At 43.7% G+C, this 21,167-nt stretch overlaps 1 protein-coding gene across 6 annotated transcripts in view; it reads left to right on the plus strand.

Moving 5' to 3' along the window:
- Jade1 (jade family PHD finger 1) overlaps nt 1–21,167 on the plus strand; it is a 57,458-nt gene that overhangs the window by 6,137 nt on the left and 30,154 nt on the right. For 5 of the 6 annotated variants that reach the window (XM_045130705.1, XM_004655808.3, XM_045130704.1 and 2 more), the window contains exon 2: nt 14,648–14,725. In XM_045130705.1, coding sequence (XP_044986640.1) covers nt 14,674–14,725 — 52 coding nt within the window. In that variant the 5' untranslated portion in view covers nt 14,648–14,673. Of the gene's footprint in view, nt 1–14,647; nt 14,726–16,285; nt 16,429–21,167 lie in introns of those variants that run through there. The other variant, XM_045130706.1, reaches the window with a different exon arrangement.

Here is a 21,167-nt window from a genome sequence, read left to right on the forward strand (position 1 = left end):
ATATAAATGTGTACACCAGGGCCTCACCATTGCCTTCACACCTGCAGTGAAGGTGACATGAAGTTTAGCAGGGCTTGTCTATGTGGCCTACTTTCTTTACTCATCCAGGGTAACAGAAATGAACACCACCAAACTTGGGATGGAGCTCAGTACCTGAGAAGGAGCTATGTATTTTTATTTTTAATCCTTTATTTTTTAAAAATTTTTGTCTTTATTTGAGACGGTGGGGGTGGGGTGGGCAGATAGAGAATAGGTGTGAGAGGGCCTCCAGCAGCTGCAAATGAACTCCAGACACATGTGCCACTTTGTGCATCTGGCTTAACATAGGTTCTGAAGAATTGAACTTGGGTCCTTTGGCTTTGCAGACAAGTACCTTAACCACTAAGCTATTCCCCCAGCCCAGTTTTAATCCTTTATTAATTCTAGACCAGTAGCATGTACTGTCCATTCAACAGATGTTTTAGGTCAGTTTTTATTTCTCTGCATTGCTGGGGATGAACTTAGGGTCTCTCTTGCATGCTAGGCAGGCGTTCTGTCAGTGAGCTATATCCCAGCCCCTACACTGAACCTTTCAGATCAGTATTTGCCTTTTGCTTTGGTCTCTTTGAGTAGAGTCAAGATATAGTAAGGTAGTTGACCGTTGATTTATTTTTAAAATAATTTTATTTTTATTTATTTATTTATTTGACAGAGAGAGAGAGAGGGAGGGAGGGAGGGAGGGAGGGAGGGAGGGAGGGAGGGAGGGAGGGAGGGAGAATGGGCATGCCAGGGCCACCAGCCATTGCAGACAAACTCCAGACTCATGCTTCACTTGTGCATTTGGCATTGCATGTGGGTACTCAGTACTTGAACACGGAGCTGGCAGGCTTTGCAAGTAAGCGCCTTTAACTGCTGAGCCCTCTCCCCAGACCCACTTTTAAATTTCTTCTTTACCCGGTAGTAAAGGCACAAGAAAGCAAGACTAGGGAGTTGCTTGAGGCTGAACTGCCTGGTGTGTTTTGCTTTAGCACGGTGCTTTCTTGATGACTCCTGGTCCTGTTGTAGAAGCACTAGTGACTCCCTGGTGGAAATGCAGTGATGCACTCAAGATGATGGACGTACTGCTTGTGTCCTGTGACCTTTAATGTCAGGGACATGCTTGAGGTCTGAAACCCTTTGAAGTTATGAAAAGTATGACAAGTGTTGATATTCACATAAACGTGTTCTTATGTCAGGGGTTTGGGATCTTTGGTTTCTGCTTAGGCACTTTTAAATTCTGGTGACTTGTGTTATTTCTCTACGTGTTAGCATGTATTGTTAAGTTCCCGTCCAGTCATTTTTCTGTTATTATCTGGAAAATCAGTGAAGCAGGTTGTTAGAAATTTTTATTGCCTAAAGTACACTAGTTTCAAGCAGTTGCCTTGGGGGTTGACCTTTGAGGAAGACTGGATGTGGCCTTTATCTTAAGTTTAATTTTTAAAATAATATTTATTTGCAAGCAGAGAAAGGTAGAAGAGAGACAGACAGAGAATGGGCATGGTAGGGCCTGTAGCCTTTGTGAACAAACTAATGCCTGTGCCACTTTGTGCATCTGACTTTACTGGGGAATTGAACTAGGGTCATTAGGCTCTGAAGTCTAGTGCTGTAACCACTGAACCATCCCTCCAGCCCCTTTAAGTTAAAGCACCCTCCCTGTTGCATTCAGGTTCGCATTGCTGCCAGAAATCACCCAACCAAGATCAGCTTTTGGGAAAAAAGGGTTTATTTTGGCTTACAGACTTGAGGAAGCTCTGTGATGGCAGGGGAAAACGATCCCATGATCAGAGGGTGGATATCATCTCCTGGCCAACATCAGGTTGACAACAGCAACAGGAGGGAGTGCCAAACACTGGCATGGGGAAACTGGCTGTAATACCCATAAGCCCGCTCCTAACAATATGCCCTCTCCAGGAGGTGTTAATTCCCAGATCTGCATCAGCTGGGAACCTAGCATCCAGAACACCTAAGTTTATGGGGGCACCTGAATCAAACCACCACACTCCCCTATTGTCTCTATGTGTATGTGCATGTATTCACATGTGAGCTTAGAAAGCAACTTAAAAGTATCTGTGCTCCATCTTCTTTGAGATGGTCTCTTGCTGCAAAGGAACATCAGACTAGCTGGCCTACTGTATTTGGATTCTCCTGGCTCCACTTCCCATTGTCGAGGCACTAAGATCATAGAGGCATGCACTGCTCTGCAATCAGCTTTGCTGGGGTGCTGGAAATTGAACCCAGGCTGGCAGGCTTGCAAGCAAGTCAGCCCCCACCCCCCTTTGGTTTTGACTATTGTATTTAAGCTTCTTAAAGATCCTTGATTTTGTAAGTGTTAAGGTACTTAACAGGACCAGGACCAGGGAATGGATTCCTTCGTAATGAAAAATATAAAAGTGCTGACTTACAATAAACACCATGTTGCCAGTCTGGTGATTTATAGGCAGGGTCAATAAGTTATCTATAAAGGGCCAGTAGCCAAGGTTGGAGACTTTGTGAGAGTGAAAGATGGACAGAAAGTATCAGTGAGCCCAGCCCTTCATGGGCATTGGAATTTGCATTCTTATTTTCTTATGACGTGAAATGTTCTCCCATCCTGTTTAAAATACACGAAACAATTCAAAGCCTACCTATCTAAAAACAGACTGTCCCCTAGTTTATAAAAGCAAGATGGTATGTTACCTGCTCACACATATCACACACATGGATTTTCATTCTCATATAAACCAAGAAAACAAGCTGAAATTAGAAGTTTGTTTGATAGTTGCTGGGGTTGTAGTTCAGTTAGTAGAGTACTTGTTGAGCATACAGGAAGCCCTGGCTTTTGATTTCCCCATCACCACATAAATAAACTGAGTATTGATACACGATTTGGGGGCTCAGGAGTCCTTCATAGTTTTTGAACACCAAGTTTTGGGTTCTGCCTTGCTTTTAGTGCAGAATTAATAAAAACAGGCTTAAGAAGGATAAATTATGAGTTAGTAAGTTTTAGGGAGGAATCAAATTATGGGGTTTATTTAAGGAAGACTAGAATCTAGGAAGGAAAGCGAGAACAGTCATAAACACGTGGGAAATAGGAAACAGTCTCATGTGGAAACACTGCATAGTTTATAAGGCTCATTTAAGAGAAATTGAGGTTTTGGGGGAAAATTGGAGTAGAGCTGCAAGCATGTGGAAAGTAGTCTATGAGCTTGTATAGGGAGAGAGGGGGAACCTGCATGACATCCGCCATGTGTTTCTCCATGTGGGGAAGTCAAGAGGGCAGATGGTGATGTCAAGGAAAAGTGAGAGGGTGGATATCAAAGCAGAGACCAGGAGATTCAGAGAAATGAGAAATGAAGAGGGTTACACACATGGTTACCCTGAGTTTAAGGAATCTACACAGATAGCAGGCCTGGAGTTAATGAGAGCATCCACTTTGTCGTGCAGATACCAGAAGAAAATAATGTATATAATCAAATTGAGAAGTTACCCCAAACTATCAAGCAGAGGCAAGCAGAAAAATCATCAAAACCAAGAAACAATATGCTCTTCCCCACCCCCAAGCCAGGCTGGGTAAGGGGGAAGAAGAGAGGAAGACTGGCAGAGCAGAGCCAGCAAAACAGAATGGAACTGAGTGGAGAGGGGCTGAACCAGGTGGAGTAAGTGACAGGAGAAGACCTGATTGGTTGGTTGGTTTGCAGGGCCAGCCCACCTGGGCTATCAGTCTAGATAGCATGCTAGACTGGGCAGCAGGGGCCTGCTGTAGAACAGTCTCCATGAGACACCAGTTCCATTTCTGTCAAGAGTTCTATTCTTGTGTCAGGACAAGGAGGCATATGGGGTGGCATCTCCTGGTTCTCTTTGGACCTCAATCTTTAACTAAAACTGCCTAAAGGAAGCTAGCTTCCTCTTATGCTCCTTCAGTGTGGTGGCACAGGCCTATAATCCCAACAATTGGGAGCTGGAGGTGATAGGATCCTAAAGGAGTTCAAGGTCATCCTTGTCTACATATTGGTTGGAGGCCTGCCTGTGCTACAAAAAAATAAAGTTTGATAACTATAGAAGTTGGCTACTCAGATGACTCCCTCCTTCTTTCCCTCTTTCCCCTCCCCCACTCTTCCCTTCCCTTCCCTTCCCTTGTTTAATTTAATCTACTCTTAGTTGACTTCATTGTGTGATTTCAGAATAAGGCAAGACTTCATTACTTCATTCATAAAATGGAATGCGGTTTTGAAAACGTGGTTCTTAAATACCTAAATCGCTTTTGAGAAGTCCTGTGTGCTAGCAGAGGGTGCTTGTGTGCTCACAGGGCCTGTGTAAGGGGTACATACTCTGATTGGATTTCCCTGGAGAGGGAGATAATGTCAAGCAGGGTGCCCTTGTCCTACCTGTCAGTCAGTGCTTGCTGCTCTGAGGACTCACCTGTGGTAGGAAGGGCTGACACCTCTTTCCAGTTCTGCCGTGGACTTGCTCCACTAGGCAGAAGGGTGCTGGCAACCAGAAGCTATGCTTCAGTTTCTAAGTTACTAAACTGTTGTTTGTGGTTCCATGTTAGTTGTCGACTGCCTACTAACATGGCATGGCTTTAATTTTCTTGAGAACCTCTAATTCCTGACATTCCTCCAGGATACTGGGAAGCCCAGTCCAGGCAGATAAGTGGAGGTATCCCCACTACCTAGGAATGGCTTTGGCTTGTGAAGTCTCCCCCACACTGCTGACCTTCCCCAGAATTAATTGTGCTCGTTTTTGAAACTTGGAAAGTAGATTATATGATTTTATGTGTTTGTTTCATACTGCAATAATGACCGTATATATGGGCTTCTTTTAGGAAGGTTCCTGTAGAAAGTCATGTTGTGAGAGGCCTTTCAGCTTTAGGCTCAATATTTTTCAGACCTTCTGCTAGGTGTTCTGATTATCTGAGATTTCTACAAATCCTTGTAAAATTGTGATGAAATGTTTGTTTTTGTATGTAACTCAAGTGATGTTTAAGAGCTCTTTTGTAGTATGTCATCTCTAGGTCTTGGGAAACACATCAGGAGTCTCTTGTTCTCTTTTAAGGCACTCCTATAACATGTTTTTGGTGACTTAGCATTGTTAATGATAACTGATTGTTTCTGACAACTGGCTATAATCAGGGAACAAAGTTCTCCCCAAACAGCTGCATTTCAATCTTCCCAGTGTAATTGTCACTGGCTGTTTGAGTCTGGTGTCTGCAGAAGCCACTTTGTACATCCTGGATGAGCACATCTGTTTGAGTACTTAAAAATCTTTTAACATTACCCTGTAGACACATTGCATTTACTGCCTTATCCCATCAATGGTGAATAGTGCATTTAACATTCTTTCTCACTGTTACTCTTACCTTGTTCACTTTTTCTCCCTGAAATGTCATTTTGTAGTAACCTCTTAAGTTTGAGGTGGACATGTGTGTACCATATAGGTTAGAGCCTACCAGAGACAGACTGTAAGGAAGCTTGAAACACAGACTTCTCATTCAGTGAGATGTTTTGGGAAGTAAAGTTTGTCATATATTAGGAGGACAGAAGCCTTACCTTGAGTTTTCCCTAGTACTTGTCAAAGATGTTTTAAGAACAGGACTAAGATTGCTAGGGCACATAGGCTTAGTCTCTGTTTGGCTGACAGCACTGTTGAGACTTTTCTAGAAATTTCTGGGCCTGTGGAGAAGAATGAACTCAGCCCTCAGCCCTCCTTCCTGTGATTTGCTAGCCATCTCTAGAATAAAGAAGCCTTTTTATTTTCATTTTCCCTTCCATAATAATATCATTTTCCAAATGCAGAGAAAGCTGAAAACTTTTTATTCTTTAATGATAGCTTCACCTTTGGTTTTATTTTCTTGCTGCTATCCTCCTTCCCCAATTGCACATATTTTAAGCTAACACTGCCTTTTTTTTTTTTTTAAAGGCAGGATCCTACTCTAACCCAGGCTAACTTGGAACGCGTTCTGTAATAGCCCGAGCTGGCCCTAACCCACTGTAGCACTTCTACCTCAGCCTCCTGAGGGCTGGGATTACAGGCGTGAATAATTGGCCATCCTTAATATCTAAACACATTGGCTTTTGAAGTTTGTAATGACCCAGTTTAGCAGGATGGGTGGCATTGGCATTTTATGGCATCTTTTTTTTTTTTTTTTTTTTAAATTGAGAATGACAGAGAGGGAGGGGGGGGATGAATGAATGAATATGAATGGGGGCACCAGGGCCTTCAGCCACTGCCAACAAACTCCAGATGCATGCGCCACCTTGTGCATCTTGGCTTACGTGGGTTCTGGGGAATCAAACCTTGAACAGGGGTCTTTAGGCTTCACAAGCAAGCACTTAACTGTTAAGCCATCTCTCCAGCCCATTTTATGGCATTTTTATTTGTTCGAATTTTTCTTCACCTTTCTGTCAGGCATTCTGACATAAGTCTTCTGTACTCATATCAGGAAGGGGAGGGAGTGTATATGCAGTGTATCTATGGCTGCTTGTTGTAGGGATGTGCTTAGCTTATTGCTTGGTTCTGCTCCTTTGGTCCCTATTGTGAGGAACAGGGAAGAAATTTGGGGTTTTGGATCTTTAGTACAAAAATGTAGGATGGGGGCTGGAGAGGTGATTCAGAGGTTAAGGAACTTGCCTGGAAAGCCTAAGGATCCAAGTTTGATTCCTCAATACTCACATAAGCCACAGTTGGCACATGCATCTGGAGTTTGTTGGCAGTGGCTAGAGGCCCTGACGCACCCATTCTCTTCTTCCCTCTCAATTAAATAAATAATAATAAATAATAAATAAAAATAATAAAAATAAATAAAAATAAAATATAAAAGCATGTAGGGTTGGATCATTACAAAAGTTCATATTATAGGTCAACAAGAGAAATGAAAGTTCCCAATGCGTCCTATTTAGACTCTAGCTGTTCCCTTTTCTCAGAACCACTGTGACCTTTTCTATTCTTTTGGAAATTATCCATGAAGCCATGTTTTTATCAGGTTTATTCTTTTTTTTTTTTTTTTTTTTTTTTTGAGGCAAGGTCTCATTCTAGCCCAGGCTGGCCTCAAACTCAGCATGTCTCCCTCAGCAAGGCAATCCTGCTTCACCCTCCTGAGTGCTGGGATCATAAATGTGAGCCACCACACCTGGCTTGTAGTTGTATTTTTAGAGTCGGAGCATATGAAATAATTTAAAAACCTCTTAGGGCTTTGCATTTTAAACCTTGGGATAAGGTACCACTTGGGTTTCCTTTACATTAAGCATACTATATACATCTGGATACTTGCAAAGTTGTATATGCCTCAGAAGACAAGAAGGTGACCCAGTAAGAAAGTGTAGTCTCTATGTTGGGGGGCAGTATTGCAACTTGTGGTTCAGGTTGCCAAGCAATACTCAAACTATGTGAACTTGGCAAACAGGAATGTCTAAAGTTGTTTTTAGCTTTATGTGAGACCACCTGGTTGGTGTCTGAAGACACTTTCATAGAGAGTACATTTAAGCATTAGATCTTAAGTATTTGACAGAGAATGGAAGGATACTAATAAATTTCAAGCTAATATAATAGAAGTTACTTCAGTTAAAGGTCAATTAGATATTAAGTGAAAGCATCTTTTAGCCAGTAAACCCGAGTGAGCATAGGATGTAGTTTATGTGCAGCAACTCAGTCATTTATCCACAAGGTTATTTTAGCGTATAGCATTGCATTAGGTGATACACAGGAAATGTGTGAAGAGTTGTAATTGAGTACCTTCTGGAACTTCTTGAAAGTGAAATGAATAACAAGGCATAGTGCATAAAATTGATATTTGAGGCAAAAGGCAGCCTTTCTGCGTAAGTCATAAGATAGTAAAACCACTAGGGTGTGCTCCTTACTCTGGTTGTGGAGTTTATGGCCTGATAAATGGCCTGTTCCACCACAGGGTCCTGGATGGTTTGTTTGCCTCTTCTGAGGAGTAGCATCATCGAATAAACATCCTCACATTCTTAATTCATTCTTTGGTAAAATTTCTTCTCCCTTGCCCTTGAGGCCCCTCCTTTCTCTGTTAAAATCATATACCACACATACCTTTCTGCAGCCACATGAGGGTCCTGAGCCACATTAGGACAGGCTTCTTCATTTGGTGACATTCTTTTTTCATTACCTGGCGACTTTTCTCAATTTCAATGCAAGGAAGTTTGAAGGTTTTGAGGGACCTTATTATCCAGGGTACATAAGAACAGTACCTGCTGTGCTGTCTAATCTTGCCAGTTTGATAGGATTTAGAATTGCCATGGAAACAAATCTGTGAATGTCTGAGGGATTTTTTAGATGAGGTTAGTTTAGGTGGGAAGTCCCAATTTATGTGGGCAGAATCATCCCCTGGACTTGGGCTCTTGAACTGAATATGGAGGAGAAAGCGAACAGCAGCAGCGTGCATTCATCACAGTCTGCTTCCTGATTGCTAAAGCCTGCTGCTTCATGTGCCTGCCACCATACTTTTCCTGTCATGAAGGACTGTACCCCCAAACTCCTAAACTAAAACATATGGTCCTTTAAGTTGCTTCTGTTAAGGTATTGGTACAGCAGTGAGCAAGTGATTAAAACACTTGGCAACGTTTTAGTGTCATTCCCCCCAGCAGGCTGTTGGTCTAGCCACTTGGAGAGTGCTGTGCCTCCCAGGGCACCTGAAGCTCATGGGGACAGCGATCCACATCTCCTTCACTTTGGTGCTATCTAACTTGATAGAATTTCTTCCTATTAATGTTAGTTAATTTTACTGTGATTCCAGTCTCTGAGGAGGTGGAGTTCTGAACATCTGCCATAAGTTCCAGTTGTCCTGGCACATCTCGCCTCACTGTGCCTGGAGATGCCAGGGCATGGTTACTTAATGATCCAGCCAGGGTTTTTGGCCAACTACCTCCCCCTTAGATGGTTCTTCCAGGCAATGGTCTCATTGTAATCTGATGTCATCGTAGTACTCCTCTTTTTGGGCCAGGTCCCAATTGCCTATTAATTTAGCACTTTTGTCTAGCTGTTCCATTTCTCATGGCAAGTTAACACTCTGGGTTCTGAAAACGTGATTTCTTTTGAGTCAGCTTTGCTATCATCGAGAGAATTCTCGGGACCAGTTCTACATTATGGATTGGACCCAGAATTCTTTGGGGTATCTGTTGTAGCTTCCCTGTGAAGCTTCCTTTATTCATATTTAAATTGTGAAAAAAAATCTACTTTCCAGAAATTGTGATCTTTAGAGAACACGTGACAGAACTACTTTTGAGTCCTCTGCTTGGCCTGGGACTTCTTTGAGCTACCCTCCCTGTCTTTGTTCAATCCAGTTGGAACCAGAATCCTGTTAATGGAAGAGATCTTAAGGGAATGGGGAGGAGGTAAGAGAGAGGCTAATGAGATACATGTGACCTGAAAGCAGAAGAAAGAATTAATTTAGGGGGGAGGGTTAGGGAGAACATAGGAGGGTGGTGGGGGCATGAATAAAGTATGAAAATGCCATGAACCTCACTGCTTTTTATGCTAATCTTAAAAATTCATTAAAACAATTTTGCCAAATCAATTTAGGAAAAATCTTTTCCCCTGATGTCTGGTCATTGCCCGGTCTTATTCTGGCTTAATCCTATCAAGTCAGTTTTACCCCTTCTTGAAGTTTTTTGTTAGTAACTTTCTACTGATGTTACCTTGCTCCTCGCTTACTAGTCTGCACTTGTCTTTGAGTTCTGAGTTCATCTTGCTCCTGCACTGCAAGACCCCATTGTTGGGGCTGCGGTGGGATGTGGCTCAAGGGGTTAAAGTGCTTTGCAAGTGTGAGGACCTGAATTCAAACCCACAATACCCATGTAATACCAGGTGGGTATGGCAATTCTCCTGTAATCCCAGTGCTCAGAAGGCAGAGACCCTGGGGCTTCTGGCTAGCTGAATAGGTGGGCTCTTGTTTTAAATGAGAGACCCTGCCTCAGTAAAGAGCAGCCCAGGAAGATACCCTACATGGACCCCTGGTCTCCATACATGAATACATGTCTTACCACATATATGTGCCTCCCCCCCCCCCACGAAAATACTACCCACCCACCCACACCTGTTGTAATGATCTGTACTTTAAATGCCTTGGTCTCTTTTCCTTTTCCTTTTTGGTTTTTCTTTTTTTTTTTAATTTATTTGAGAGAGGGAGGGAGAGAGAGGGAGAGGAAGGGGGAGGAAAGGAGGGAGGGAGGGAGTGAACACGAGAATGGACGCGCCAGGTCTTCCAGCCATTGCAGACGAACTCAGATGCATGCGCCACCTTGTGCATCTGGCTTATGTGGATCCTGCTAAGTTGAACTGAGGTCCTTTGGCTTTTCAGGCAAACACCTTAACCACAAAGCCATTTTTCCAGCCCTTTTTTGGTTTTTGAAGTAGAGTCTCAACTCTAGCTCAGGCTGACCTGGAATTCACTATGTATTCTCAGACTGGCCTTGAACTCTTGGTGATACTCCTATGTCTGCTTCCCAAGTGCTGGGGTTAAAGGTATATGTCACCATGCCCAGCTGCCTTGGTCTCTTCAAGAAACTCTGCCATACTATCTCTAACAAGTGACAAGAATTTTTTCCCTCATTTTTACTTGTTTGTATGTATTAGAGAGATGGGGGAGGGGTGAGAAGAAAAAGAAAGAATATGAACGAGAATGAGAAAGAAAATGAACAAGAATGAGGAAGACTGGCTTTAAGCTTGAAATCCTGCCTCTGCCTCCTGAGTGCTGGGACTCTATGCTTATGTTGCCACGCCCCATTATTTATTAAGGTAATATAGGTGAATAGCAAGGTGAAAAATTTCTGAAGAAGAAAATTGTTGAACTGAGCAGTACAGAATTCACTGCATGGAGTTGGAATGGTGAGTGACTGATGGCTGTGAGAGAAGACTGGGACTAGGTAGGAAGAGGGAGGCAGCAGGAGTGTCGTTAACAGACATCAAGAACAGAAAGGAAGGAGTTTTCAAGGGGAGAGGCCTGGCCCAGTCAAAGTAAGCTGGTCTAGGACAGATGCTTGGGTAGGTTAGGGAGGCTGGGAGGGGTCAGAAAACCTAGGGTTCTTTTTCCTGGCCACTTTGTACTTCACCTACTTTCTGTGTGTAGTAGAGAAAGATTTGCATGGCTGGAGGAGGTCATCTCGGGGATGAATAACATTCTGGGTGATAGTGGGAAAGGAAATTGTAGCCATGGAGTAATGGAAGCTCTTAAATTGAAGTGAAAGTGAATGTCTTAGTCTATTTTTTGTTATAAAAAATATAGACAGCTTGGATGAGCTATAGACAATAGAAATTTAATTGGCTTCTGGAGTGAGCAAGAGAGGGCCAAATGGGCAAACTCTCTTTGGGAATAGATGCCCTCCTATCATGAGGGCACTGCCTCTGACATCTCATTAGGCTCCACTTCCCCACTACTGCACTGGGGATGAAGTGTCTAATACAGGACTTTCTGAGGACACGTTCAGAGCATCTAAACTCTTTGGGAAGCAGGGTACTTGGCAGGTCATACAGTGTCAATTGATAATCTTTGGTAATTGTATTTAAGAAGAGGTTGTATGTTAGAAAAAGACCAAGATTTTGAGAATGAAAGTAGTGCCCATAGTAATATGCTAGACTGTAGGTTGTTAAATAGAATGCTTTGCCCCAAATGTCATCTTTTCTGCCCCAAATGTGGTCTCTTTTGGCTAGTTCCCCTCCCTTCATCTTCCCCTAGTCCTTCAATCTCCTGGGTACCTAAAGACCCATATGTTTGTGTGCCTGTCCTCTGGCCAGAAGCTCTGTGAAGGCAGGGATGGTGATTTTTCCCCAGCACCTCCTAATGCATTAGGTGGTTAGGTATTTGTGGATGCATTATATGCTATTGCATCTTCAGGCTGCTTTCTTGGGAGTGTGTGAGTAACTCTTTTAAGTGATTATGATTTTCCTCCCTACCACCTAGGTGGGTGGTAATCAGCCCCTGCTCCAGAAGTCAGGGGAGGTAATGATGTGGAGGCACTTCTTGCATTGGCTTTTAGTGGACAGATGCTTACAGCATGTGGCCATTGTATTATGTGTGTTAAAGATAGTAACGTGGACTTTGATTTTCTGATATGGTAAGTAATCCTAGGTGAGATAAATCAGCATGATGTCACGGTTAAAGCACATTAGAGGCACAGAGGAGGAAATTCTGCCGAGCACGAGCACTAACCCTAACCTACAGGCCAGAGTCCCTGGAGAAGCAAAGTACATCATTAGAAGGAAAAGACTCATTTTTCATCTGACTTGCATGACTTTACTGGAGAGCGTGTCTGTGTTTAGCAGCAGCGATCTGGTTTGGCCAATGCATCTTTTATCCAGTGACTACTTTCTCTGAGTTTTGTTTGAAAGCTGGGAGGAAGGCATGTGGATTCAGCATGATTCCAACTTCTGTTCCATTGAGGTGAATTGAAATTGTATGAGTCAGAGAGGATGTCATAAGCATATTTCCTTGTTTCTAGCTGGCAAGGGTTTGGGCTTTTTCCTAGTTCTCACACCTGCTCATGAGGTGGTGCAGTACATTCTTGCTGGGTCACATCACACTTTGAAGAAATTTCTCTTCAATAGTGCTTGTTATTGCTTTGAGTAGGAATAGTCAGGCTGCAGAATGTTGAGTGTGGAGTTACAGGTGAGTGGGATTTTAGGGTTGTGATTGCTCATTCTATGAAGCTAGCCCACAGAGTGGCCTTTGGCATCAGGACTCATGTTACTCATGGTAAATTCATTTAATTCTTGAAGAATTAATTGGAAAACAAACCCCACCAACTTTTTAACTGGTTGTCTCAGGAGGAATAGCAAATACTGCTATTGTAGCTCAGGGGTCTGAATATTTACATCGATCATATAGGTCCATTTCATCAGCGAACATATGCTGCATTGTATGGGGTCTTGAAAAATAAAACCTTCACACCTGCTCAGGTTCAGTTAATGAACATCTGAATTACTGACAGAAGAGATCACAGGAGATAAGGTCTACAAACGTTATAGAATATGTTTCTTTTTTAAATGTGTGAAAGTATGTGTTGCATTAAAGAAGTGAAAAAAATCCTCAAAAGGCACTAGGCACAGGTTATATACTGTTCTAAGAACGGGTATTTGTGAGATGACTAAACGAAGTTACAAGGGTATCTAGGCAGCCAGAGAGGCAAGTGTGGGAAGATGACTGGGAAGTGTGGGGAAAGCTAGTGGTGCTGGGATTGCTATGCATAAGAGCAGCTTGAAGGGGCGCCTTCACTAGCGGATTTTCTTCTTTCCTTCCCTTCCTTCCTTCCTTCTTTTCTTTTTCTTTTTACAAAAGGGAAATTTATTCCTTGCTTTTATTCCATCATGTAGTGGGATAGGCAGAGTCTTTCCTATGCAATTTCTCTATGGCCTTCAGCTTGAAATATTCTTTTGACCAAAGTGGCATATTTCAGTTCCCTTTTGTATAATACATTTGCTACCTTTTAAAAACTCTTACAGGTGTGGTTGGAGTGCAGCTTTGGGTTTTTACTTACTGCCTTGCTCTATTGCAGTGCTTCTCCGCTGTGCCATAGTTTCACCAAAAGCACCACATACACATGGTGAAGAGGAGGTTGATGTACTTTCTTTTGGGCTAGGGTTGGTGAGGAGCTACCATGCTTTTTCTGACTTGAGCAAGTGATCCTTTCTTATTGGAAATCATTCAGCTGACAGTAAGATCATGGCCCTATGCAGATGTCAGGGCAATCAATTTTAATCTGAAAAAAGCCTTTTGGATATGTTTGAACAGTGGCCATGTGTAGATATAACTGTTTTTTTTTTTTTATCTATACTTGGTTAGTAACTGTCCATTTAGTTTCAGCCCCCTGTCCTCTCATGAATGCACTCGTTCTTTTAATTGGGACGTGCTAGAAGCCTGTTGACAATCAGCTAGTTGGAGGAGTTGGCCAGGTGGGCTGGGTGTTTGTACCACCTGATCTTCCAGGTTGATTTGTTTGTACCTGTCCTGAAAGGAGTTAGGATGGAGTGCAGTGGAATTAGAAAATTCCACACCCACAAAGTGCGCTATTAAACCTCTTGCCTTTAGTTTCCCACTGGACAAAGGGAAGGGTCTGCATCGGATCAGTAGCAGACCTGTGGTTTCTTCTAGTCCCATCTGTGAACTGCTGAGGAGTTGGGACTGGCCAGAGGAGGCAATTGCCTCCCCAGTTACCCCATTGTTTTATTTCTAGAACTCTAGGCTACTTAGCTTTGGAACTTAGGAGAATTTGCCAGAGAAGCTTAGGCATACCCAGTGTAGTGTACATATTCTCACATTCAGGCACAGCCCTGACCCTCCCCCCGGAAGGTCCTAACCTGTGTGTGGTGAGGAAGTGCTTGTTGCTGTGGGTTGTTTTCTGTAGTGCTTGCTGCCACTGCCAGTCAGCTAAAGTAGTTGTAGTAATAATGTCTGGGGATTGTGCTGGCACCTCTGGGATACCGGCACGTGACTGCTCCACCCTTCCTCCCTGCTCTCTTCACCTGGTCTGTTAATGATTGCAGCTAATTCTTGTCTTTGGTCTTTTTACTGTTTGCAATTGAAATGCTATTTCAGACCGTGCCTTTGCTTTTGTTTGTGGCATCCTGGCTGCCATCGCAAGCACAACTTGATGATTGTGTGTTACCATCTTGGGTTAAGTGCTGTCTCATTGCTTTGCAGGCTGCCTGCTGTTTCCCGGGGAGATCATGAAACGAGGTCGCCTTCCCAGCAGCAGTGAGGATTCTGACGACAATGGCAGTAAGTCCTGCTTTGTTGTTTTTGGACCTACCAGGGTTTGGGTCAGTATAAAAACATGATTTTTTAATGTAATGCTTTAAATAGCTGAGGCCCTTTGCATATCAGGCAGGTCAGAGACAGCTGAGGCCTGGAGAGACACATCGGAGTGTGATACTGCAGGGCTGTAACTGGATCTTGCCTGGTAAGGTTGACTGCAGGCAAGTGTTCTGCAGGCTTCCTGTTTGTTATCCAGGAATAAAGAATCCAGTTCCAAGAATCTCTGGTGTCTGTTTTTATTAAACATCATTTGCCGTACCTCACATTGCTCTGTGAAAAGGGATCTTGATCAAAGCCAGATAATTGACTAGACTCACTCACTTGGAAGGCGGATTGAGGGCTGCTTAGTGTGTGAAGATGTGAAGTCCAGGTTCTTCCTAGGTCCTGTGCGAGTCTCTGGCCTTCCCTGTGCTTTCACCGAATGGTGTTTAAGATGACTGCTATCTGCATCCCAGCTTTCTGGCAACCTCATATTTTCACAGTGCAGCTGAGAACCAGAAGTTACTTGGCTTCTAGGCAGTCAAAATAAATGTCACACAGTGTCTGTATCAAGCACTAACAGACTGCTTAGAGTGGGGCTCCCTTCAGACCTCACTCGGAAGGGAGTCTTGTACCCAGCCACAGTGCCTGCACTCTAGCCTGGTGGCTTAGCTTTCTTTTGGAAACCTTGAAAGAATGCTGTACTGTGAGATGGGAAGGGAACCAGGCCTGCTTTCAAGTAACTTCACCTTAGACCTGTCAGAACAGTTTGGGGTGAAGGGTGGTCACAGAGCAGACTTTTGGATGTGCTGTGGAAATAATGTGCATGCACCCAGAAAGGGAGGCTGGTATATCTGTGGAGGAGGTGAAGTTTGGGCAGGTCCCAGGGATGAAATGGTTTAGGCAAATAGGCTTGTTTTAGACTTTTGGTCTCTTGATTAAATTATCAGCAGCTTAAAAGCTACAAACTGAAAAGCAGGGTTTCCATGATGGCCCCAGAAAACTCAGGAGGACCAGGAACCTGAAACAGCCACATGGATTTTGGCTGCTTGTTGGAATTGTGGCTGTGGCTTTGGGAAGGCCTAGGGCAGTGAGAGTAGAACTGGTAGGGTGAGTTTGAAGTGAGCTGTGGCTAGACCTTAAGGGTGTTTGGATGAGGACCTGAGTTAACCTGTGACTTCTGGCATAGGCAGGGGAGAACCAGGTGAGGCAAGAAGTAGGTTCCAAAAGAGAGGGCTTTTAGTTCCAAGAGAGGTAGTGGCAGTCTGCTGCCTGGCAGAGCCACCTGTCTGAGAATGCTGCCTCTTGGGTTTGAGGTACATGAGTTTCATCCTTCCTACTTTTGGGTTTGAGGTACATGAGTTTCATCCTTCCTACTTCAGTTCAGGAATTTTACTCCTAAGGCACAAACAGCCTTTGCTGTTTTTTTCCTTGCTTGTCATTGTCGCCTATCAAAGTGTCTTCTGAGTTAAGTGCTCAGTACGTAGTTCCTGTTTGCTTGAATGGACAACTTTGTCATACAGCTTTTTTTTTTTTTCTCCAAAGAAAGTTTTGCTTCTTAAGTTCAGAAAGGCCCCAACAAAATTGTGTCCATCAAAGCAGTCTTCAGTGGGATGGGCCATTTTCTTCCACCAACTGTGATCAAGTCTTTCTGGTCTTCCCAAAGAGGCTGCAAGGTTGGGATTAAGGTAAATACTTCTGGGGTACCTGAGGGCTGAGCTTGGGAGCTGCCACAGCTCAGTTCTGTCCTAGCCTGAAGCCGGACATGAGAATTTGGTGGTGGTAGTGGGAGATAGAGATGACAGTTACTGGCAGGTAGGTCAGCCATGTTTCTGTCATTACAGTGGTTGGTTCAGTATAGAATTTACGGCGACGCTTTATGGCTGTATGTGTCCAGGCACATTGATTTTGATAAATATAGTGAATGATGATAGCAGTGAGGAAACATCTCTCATTAAGAACTCCTAGAATTCCAAGCTTTCTAGAAATTGCTGCATATTCAGGTTGTGGGCTCTCCTGCCCCCCCCCCCCCAGTCTTTCCATAGATAGCAGGTTAATGGTATAAGCCTCTGTCACTAAGCCTCTAAGTGTATTGGGCCTTTCCCCTTGTCCATTCAGGGTAGCCCATGGGTTGCTTTCTGCTTCTGTGGAGGGGTGGGTTGGGGGGGGATCAACATGCAGTAGCTGTCCATGTCCTGTGCTCCTTGGGCCCTGGCCTTGGAGAGTCCTGCTTTAAGGGCTGGGCTGTGTAGCAGCCACCTCTGGCCTTTCTAGCCTGCAGGCCCAACAGGATTTTGGCAGCAGTTTCTAGCCTAATGCAGAGCATGTCCAAGTGGAGGAGCCAGCTGCAGATGTCAGCATGAGGCCACGGCACCAGACAGACACAGGCATGGGTAGGCTCTACGGCCCATTGCTGGAATCCATTGTTTTGTTTTCTGGCCTGGCCCAAGGGAATACCAGTGTGGTATTTACAGTTGTGGATGGATGGCTATTTTCTGTGCCAGGTGAGAGCCCCCATCTGGTTGTAGCCATGGTTGTTGGGCTTTCTCCAGATGCCCGCAGGCCCATCCCTGCAGCAGGATTGGAATAGCGTTGGGGTGTTTGCAGGCATTGTCTGTAATTGCTGGGCTTCTGGTACTGGGTGGCCCAGCCAAACTCGAAGTTAGACATTGTGCCAGGATGTGGCCCAGGGAAACAAGCCCTTAATTTACTACTTCCCACCCAGGATCCTTGGCCTCAGGGGGTTGGTAAAGGTGGGCGTGGGATCCACTGGCTGGTTTCATTATTTCCAAAGCCTAAAGAGTTCATGTTATCTGCTGAGGCTAATTGAAGCATTAGCAGCCCTTCTTTGGGCAGAATGATATTATCATTTGTCTGAGGCTAGTTAACAGCTCTGATCTATATTACCTTGTATCTTTTTTTTTTCTATAAAAATCAGAATGGAATTATTAAATAGTTCTCACTAAATAAATCTTTCGTCTCCCAGAATGTGAGTTTTTTTGATTAGGATAAGGAAATCCCAATGCAAATGGTGTTTTTGTTAGGGCTTCTGAAAGATCAGAGGAAAATTGGTTTTTATTTTTTATTCCATCTATGTGTGTGGTGTGTGTATGTATGCTCATTTGCAGTGGGGACATGTGTGGAGGCCAGAGGTCCATGTTGAGAAGCTTCTTTTCTTGCTTGTGCATCTTATTTTTATGAGACAGTTCTTCCAGAGCTCACTGATGAGGTGAGACAAGTTAGCCAGCAAGTCCCAGGCATCCTCCTGTCTCTTGTCTTTTCAGTGCTGGGATTTCAGGTGCACTACACGTGCCTTTTACGCGGGTTGCAGGGATACAGACTCTGATCCTCACGCTCCTGTAGGAAGTACTTTGCCCACTGAACATCTCCCTGGCCCTGTTCTTCTTTTGTTTTACTTTTGTAAAGAATGATAGATGTGGTAAACATAAAGCCATCACTACTTTAGAAGCAGGGATTCTGTTCTAACTCTACTTCCTAATCTCAGGGTGTGGTTGACCTGCTGTGGGAGAAAGGCCAGGAGTCCGGTGTGCGCTGGGTCCCTGTGTGGCCTCTCAGCTTCTGCACCTAAGCTGCAGCTGGAAGTGCTCTTGTCTCTCAGCTCTTAGCAGGCTCTGCTCCATCACCTGTGACAAACCAGAAGTTAGTGGACTGAACTCACACTTCCTTATTGTCTTGTGGGTATGCGGGTTCATGAGGGGCAAATTTGAAGTTGGGTAGAACTTGTTTTTCTTAGCTCCTTGTGGCTTGACAAACTGATATGAAGAAAGACCAGTATTTTTTAGTTCATGGAACATAACTATGCTGTAACAGTGATCCATGGCACTTGGTAAGTATAGGATCTCTATGTTGCATGTTAAGCTATTGAATACTCCTAGAGGCAGAGTTGTGCTATTCTGTGTCAGAAGCATGTCTGGAGCATGGAAAACTGCCAGTTGTCAGTGGGGGAATTCTTTTTTTTTTTATTGGGGTGAATTCTTTTTGAGGTTGTATTTTGCAGTGGTGTGACTGCATTGCCCATTCATTCTAGTTTCAGAACTTTCCTTGGATGGCGTAACTTTGTGTTACTTCAAACCTGGGGTACACAAACAACCAAAGTGGGAGGTGTGTGCAATTTTGTGTTAGATGTACTCTTGAGGTTTTTCCTTCTTGTGGATCTAGGGCACAATAGCATGGCTATTTTTACCGTTGTTAAGGGGAGTGTTGGAGATGTGTGTAACAGAGCAGAGGAGGGCCCAGTGCTGTGCATGGGCAGGACCCACATTTGATGTGAGCAGCGAGTCTTTAGAACTCAGTATTATCCCAAAGGTCCTTTCTTGGTGGAAGCTGTAGGTATTGAAAACATTTTTCCTTCTCTTCATTCTTTTCAGTGTTCAAGATAGTTTAACATAGAATTGTTCTCATTTGAGCAGCATGCATGTCAAGAATTTCAGGTCACATTTGTAATAGAGTGGGCTTGACTTGAGGTACTACCTTACCTTGTGAGTGGAATAATTGTAGATATTCCCACATTTTAAGGTTCACAGCTTCTCTTCGGAAGGTAAGAAAAGTGAACAGCTTGTTTGACTGTTCTTCTTCCCCACCTCTCTCCTTTCTTCCTTCTCCTCCCCCTCCCTCTACCAATTTACTTGCCCCCCACCCCCCCAGTTTCATGTTAAACCCATGCTGTCCTCAAAGTGGTTGAAGCTGACCTTAAACTCCCAATCCTGCTGCTGCCACCTCCTAAGTGCTGTAATGTACTACTTGTGATATTCTTATCTTTTGTCCTTAACTATCTCTTCTAGAAATAAAAACAAAATGAAACACTCAGTATATTCTTTGTACAGTTTCATTTCTCACTTGAAGCCAGTGCTAGCTAGCTTGCCCCAGGGATCCCCTGGCACTGCCTTCTGAATACTGGGATTATAGGTGGCCTATCATGCCCACCCAACATTTGTGTAAGAACTGGGGGTCGAAACTCAGATCCTTACACTTGGATAGCAAGTGCTTTATCCATTGAGCCTTGTCCTCTCCTGGTACCAGCTTTTAATAGTGTTGTGAGGGATAATTGGGCAGTGATAAGCACATACTGAAATGTATACCTTGGTATGTGTTTGCCATATTTTCATGCATGATGTTATCAAAGTAATGTATTCTCCCTCCCCCAGGCAACCACTGATGCACTGTCACTGTAGATACATTTTCATTTTCCAGAACTTTGCATAACTGGAATAGAATAGTGTGCACTCTTTCTGGGTTTGGCTTCTTTGACTCTTGCAGTTATATCAGTATTTCTCCATGGTGTACAAAGCAGGGCTTCCTGCCTGTCTATTAATAGTGCATTCCTTTTTGTTGCTGGGTAGTGTTCCATTGAATGGATGTGCCATAATTTGTTTATCCATTCACACTCTGGTCGTAATTTTTTTTAGATTGGTTCTCGTTTTTTGTAAATGAATTGTAGAAAACATTTCCTTGTGTCACTGATAATTTAACCTTAGCTTCTTTTCCTAGTCTTTCCCTTCTGCAACATGAGTGTTGCTGAAGAGGATTTACTCTGATTTGTTTTCTTCCTCCTGTGTAATTCTGACAGCAGGCCCCAGCTTTGCAGCATCTTTGTCAAAGAATCTCAAGCTTCTTGGGAAACTTGGAACTATTTGGGAGGATCCTGACAGACACGAAGAAAAGGCGAGAGGGTCACTGTTGCAGTCCGGTTCGCATTGCTGGTAGAAATCACCCAACCAAAAGCAGCTACTGGGAAAAAGAGATTTATTTTGGCTTCCAGGCTCGAGGGGAAGCTCCACGATGGCAGTGGAAATAGATGGCATGAGCAGAGGGTGGACATCACCCCCTGGCCAACATAAGGTGGACCACAGCAAGAGGAGGGTGTGCCAAACACTGGCATGGGGAAACTGGCTATAAAGCCCATAAGCCCGCCCCCAACAATACACTCCCTGCAGGAGGCATTAATTCCCAAATCTCCATCAGCTGGGAACCTAGTATTCAGAACACCTAAGTTTATGGGGGACACCTGAATCAAACCACCACATTCCGCCCATGGCCCCCATAAACTGATATCCATACACGATGTAAAATACAATGCATTCAGTCTGACTTTAAAAGTCCCCATACTTTTTATCAATTCCAATGATGTTCATACATCCCCATAGCCCAAGATCTTTTAACTGAGCCATAATACCAAAAAATAACCTCAAAAAACCCATAATGGCCAGAATAAATATTCACACTGCAAAAGATGGCATTGGGCATAGCAAAGGAACATTCAACCAATACAAGATTTAAAAAAACCAGGGCAAACATCAAACTCTGTAGCTTCAAGTCCAACAACTCTAGCCAGTGACAAATCTTCATGTCTGATAATTCTAATCAGCAACAAGTCTCTGGCATTCCAATTCTGCCCCGCCAGCTAGGC

This window comes from Jaculus jaculus, chromosome 12 (assembly GCF_020740685.1).
Source record: "Jaculus jaculus isolate mJacJac1 chromosome 12, mJacJac1.mat.Y.cur, whole genome shotgun sequence".
Lineage (NCBI taxonomy): Eukaryota > Metazoa > Chordata > Mammalia > Rodentia > Dipodidae > Jaculus > Jaculus jaculus.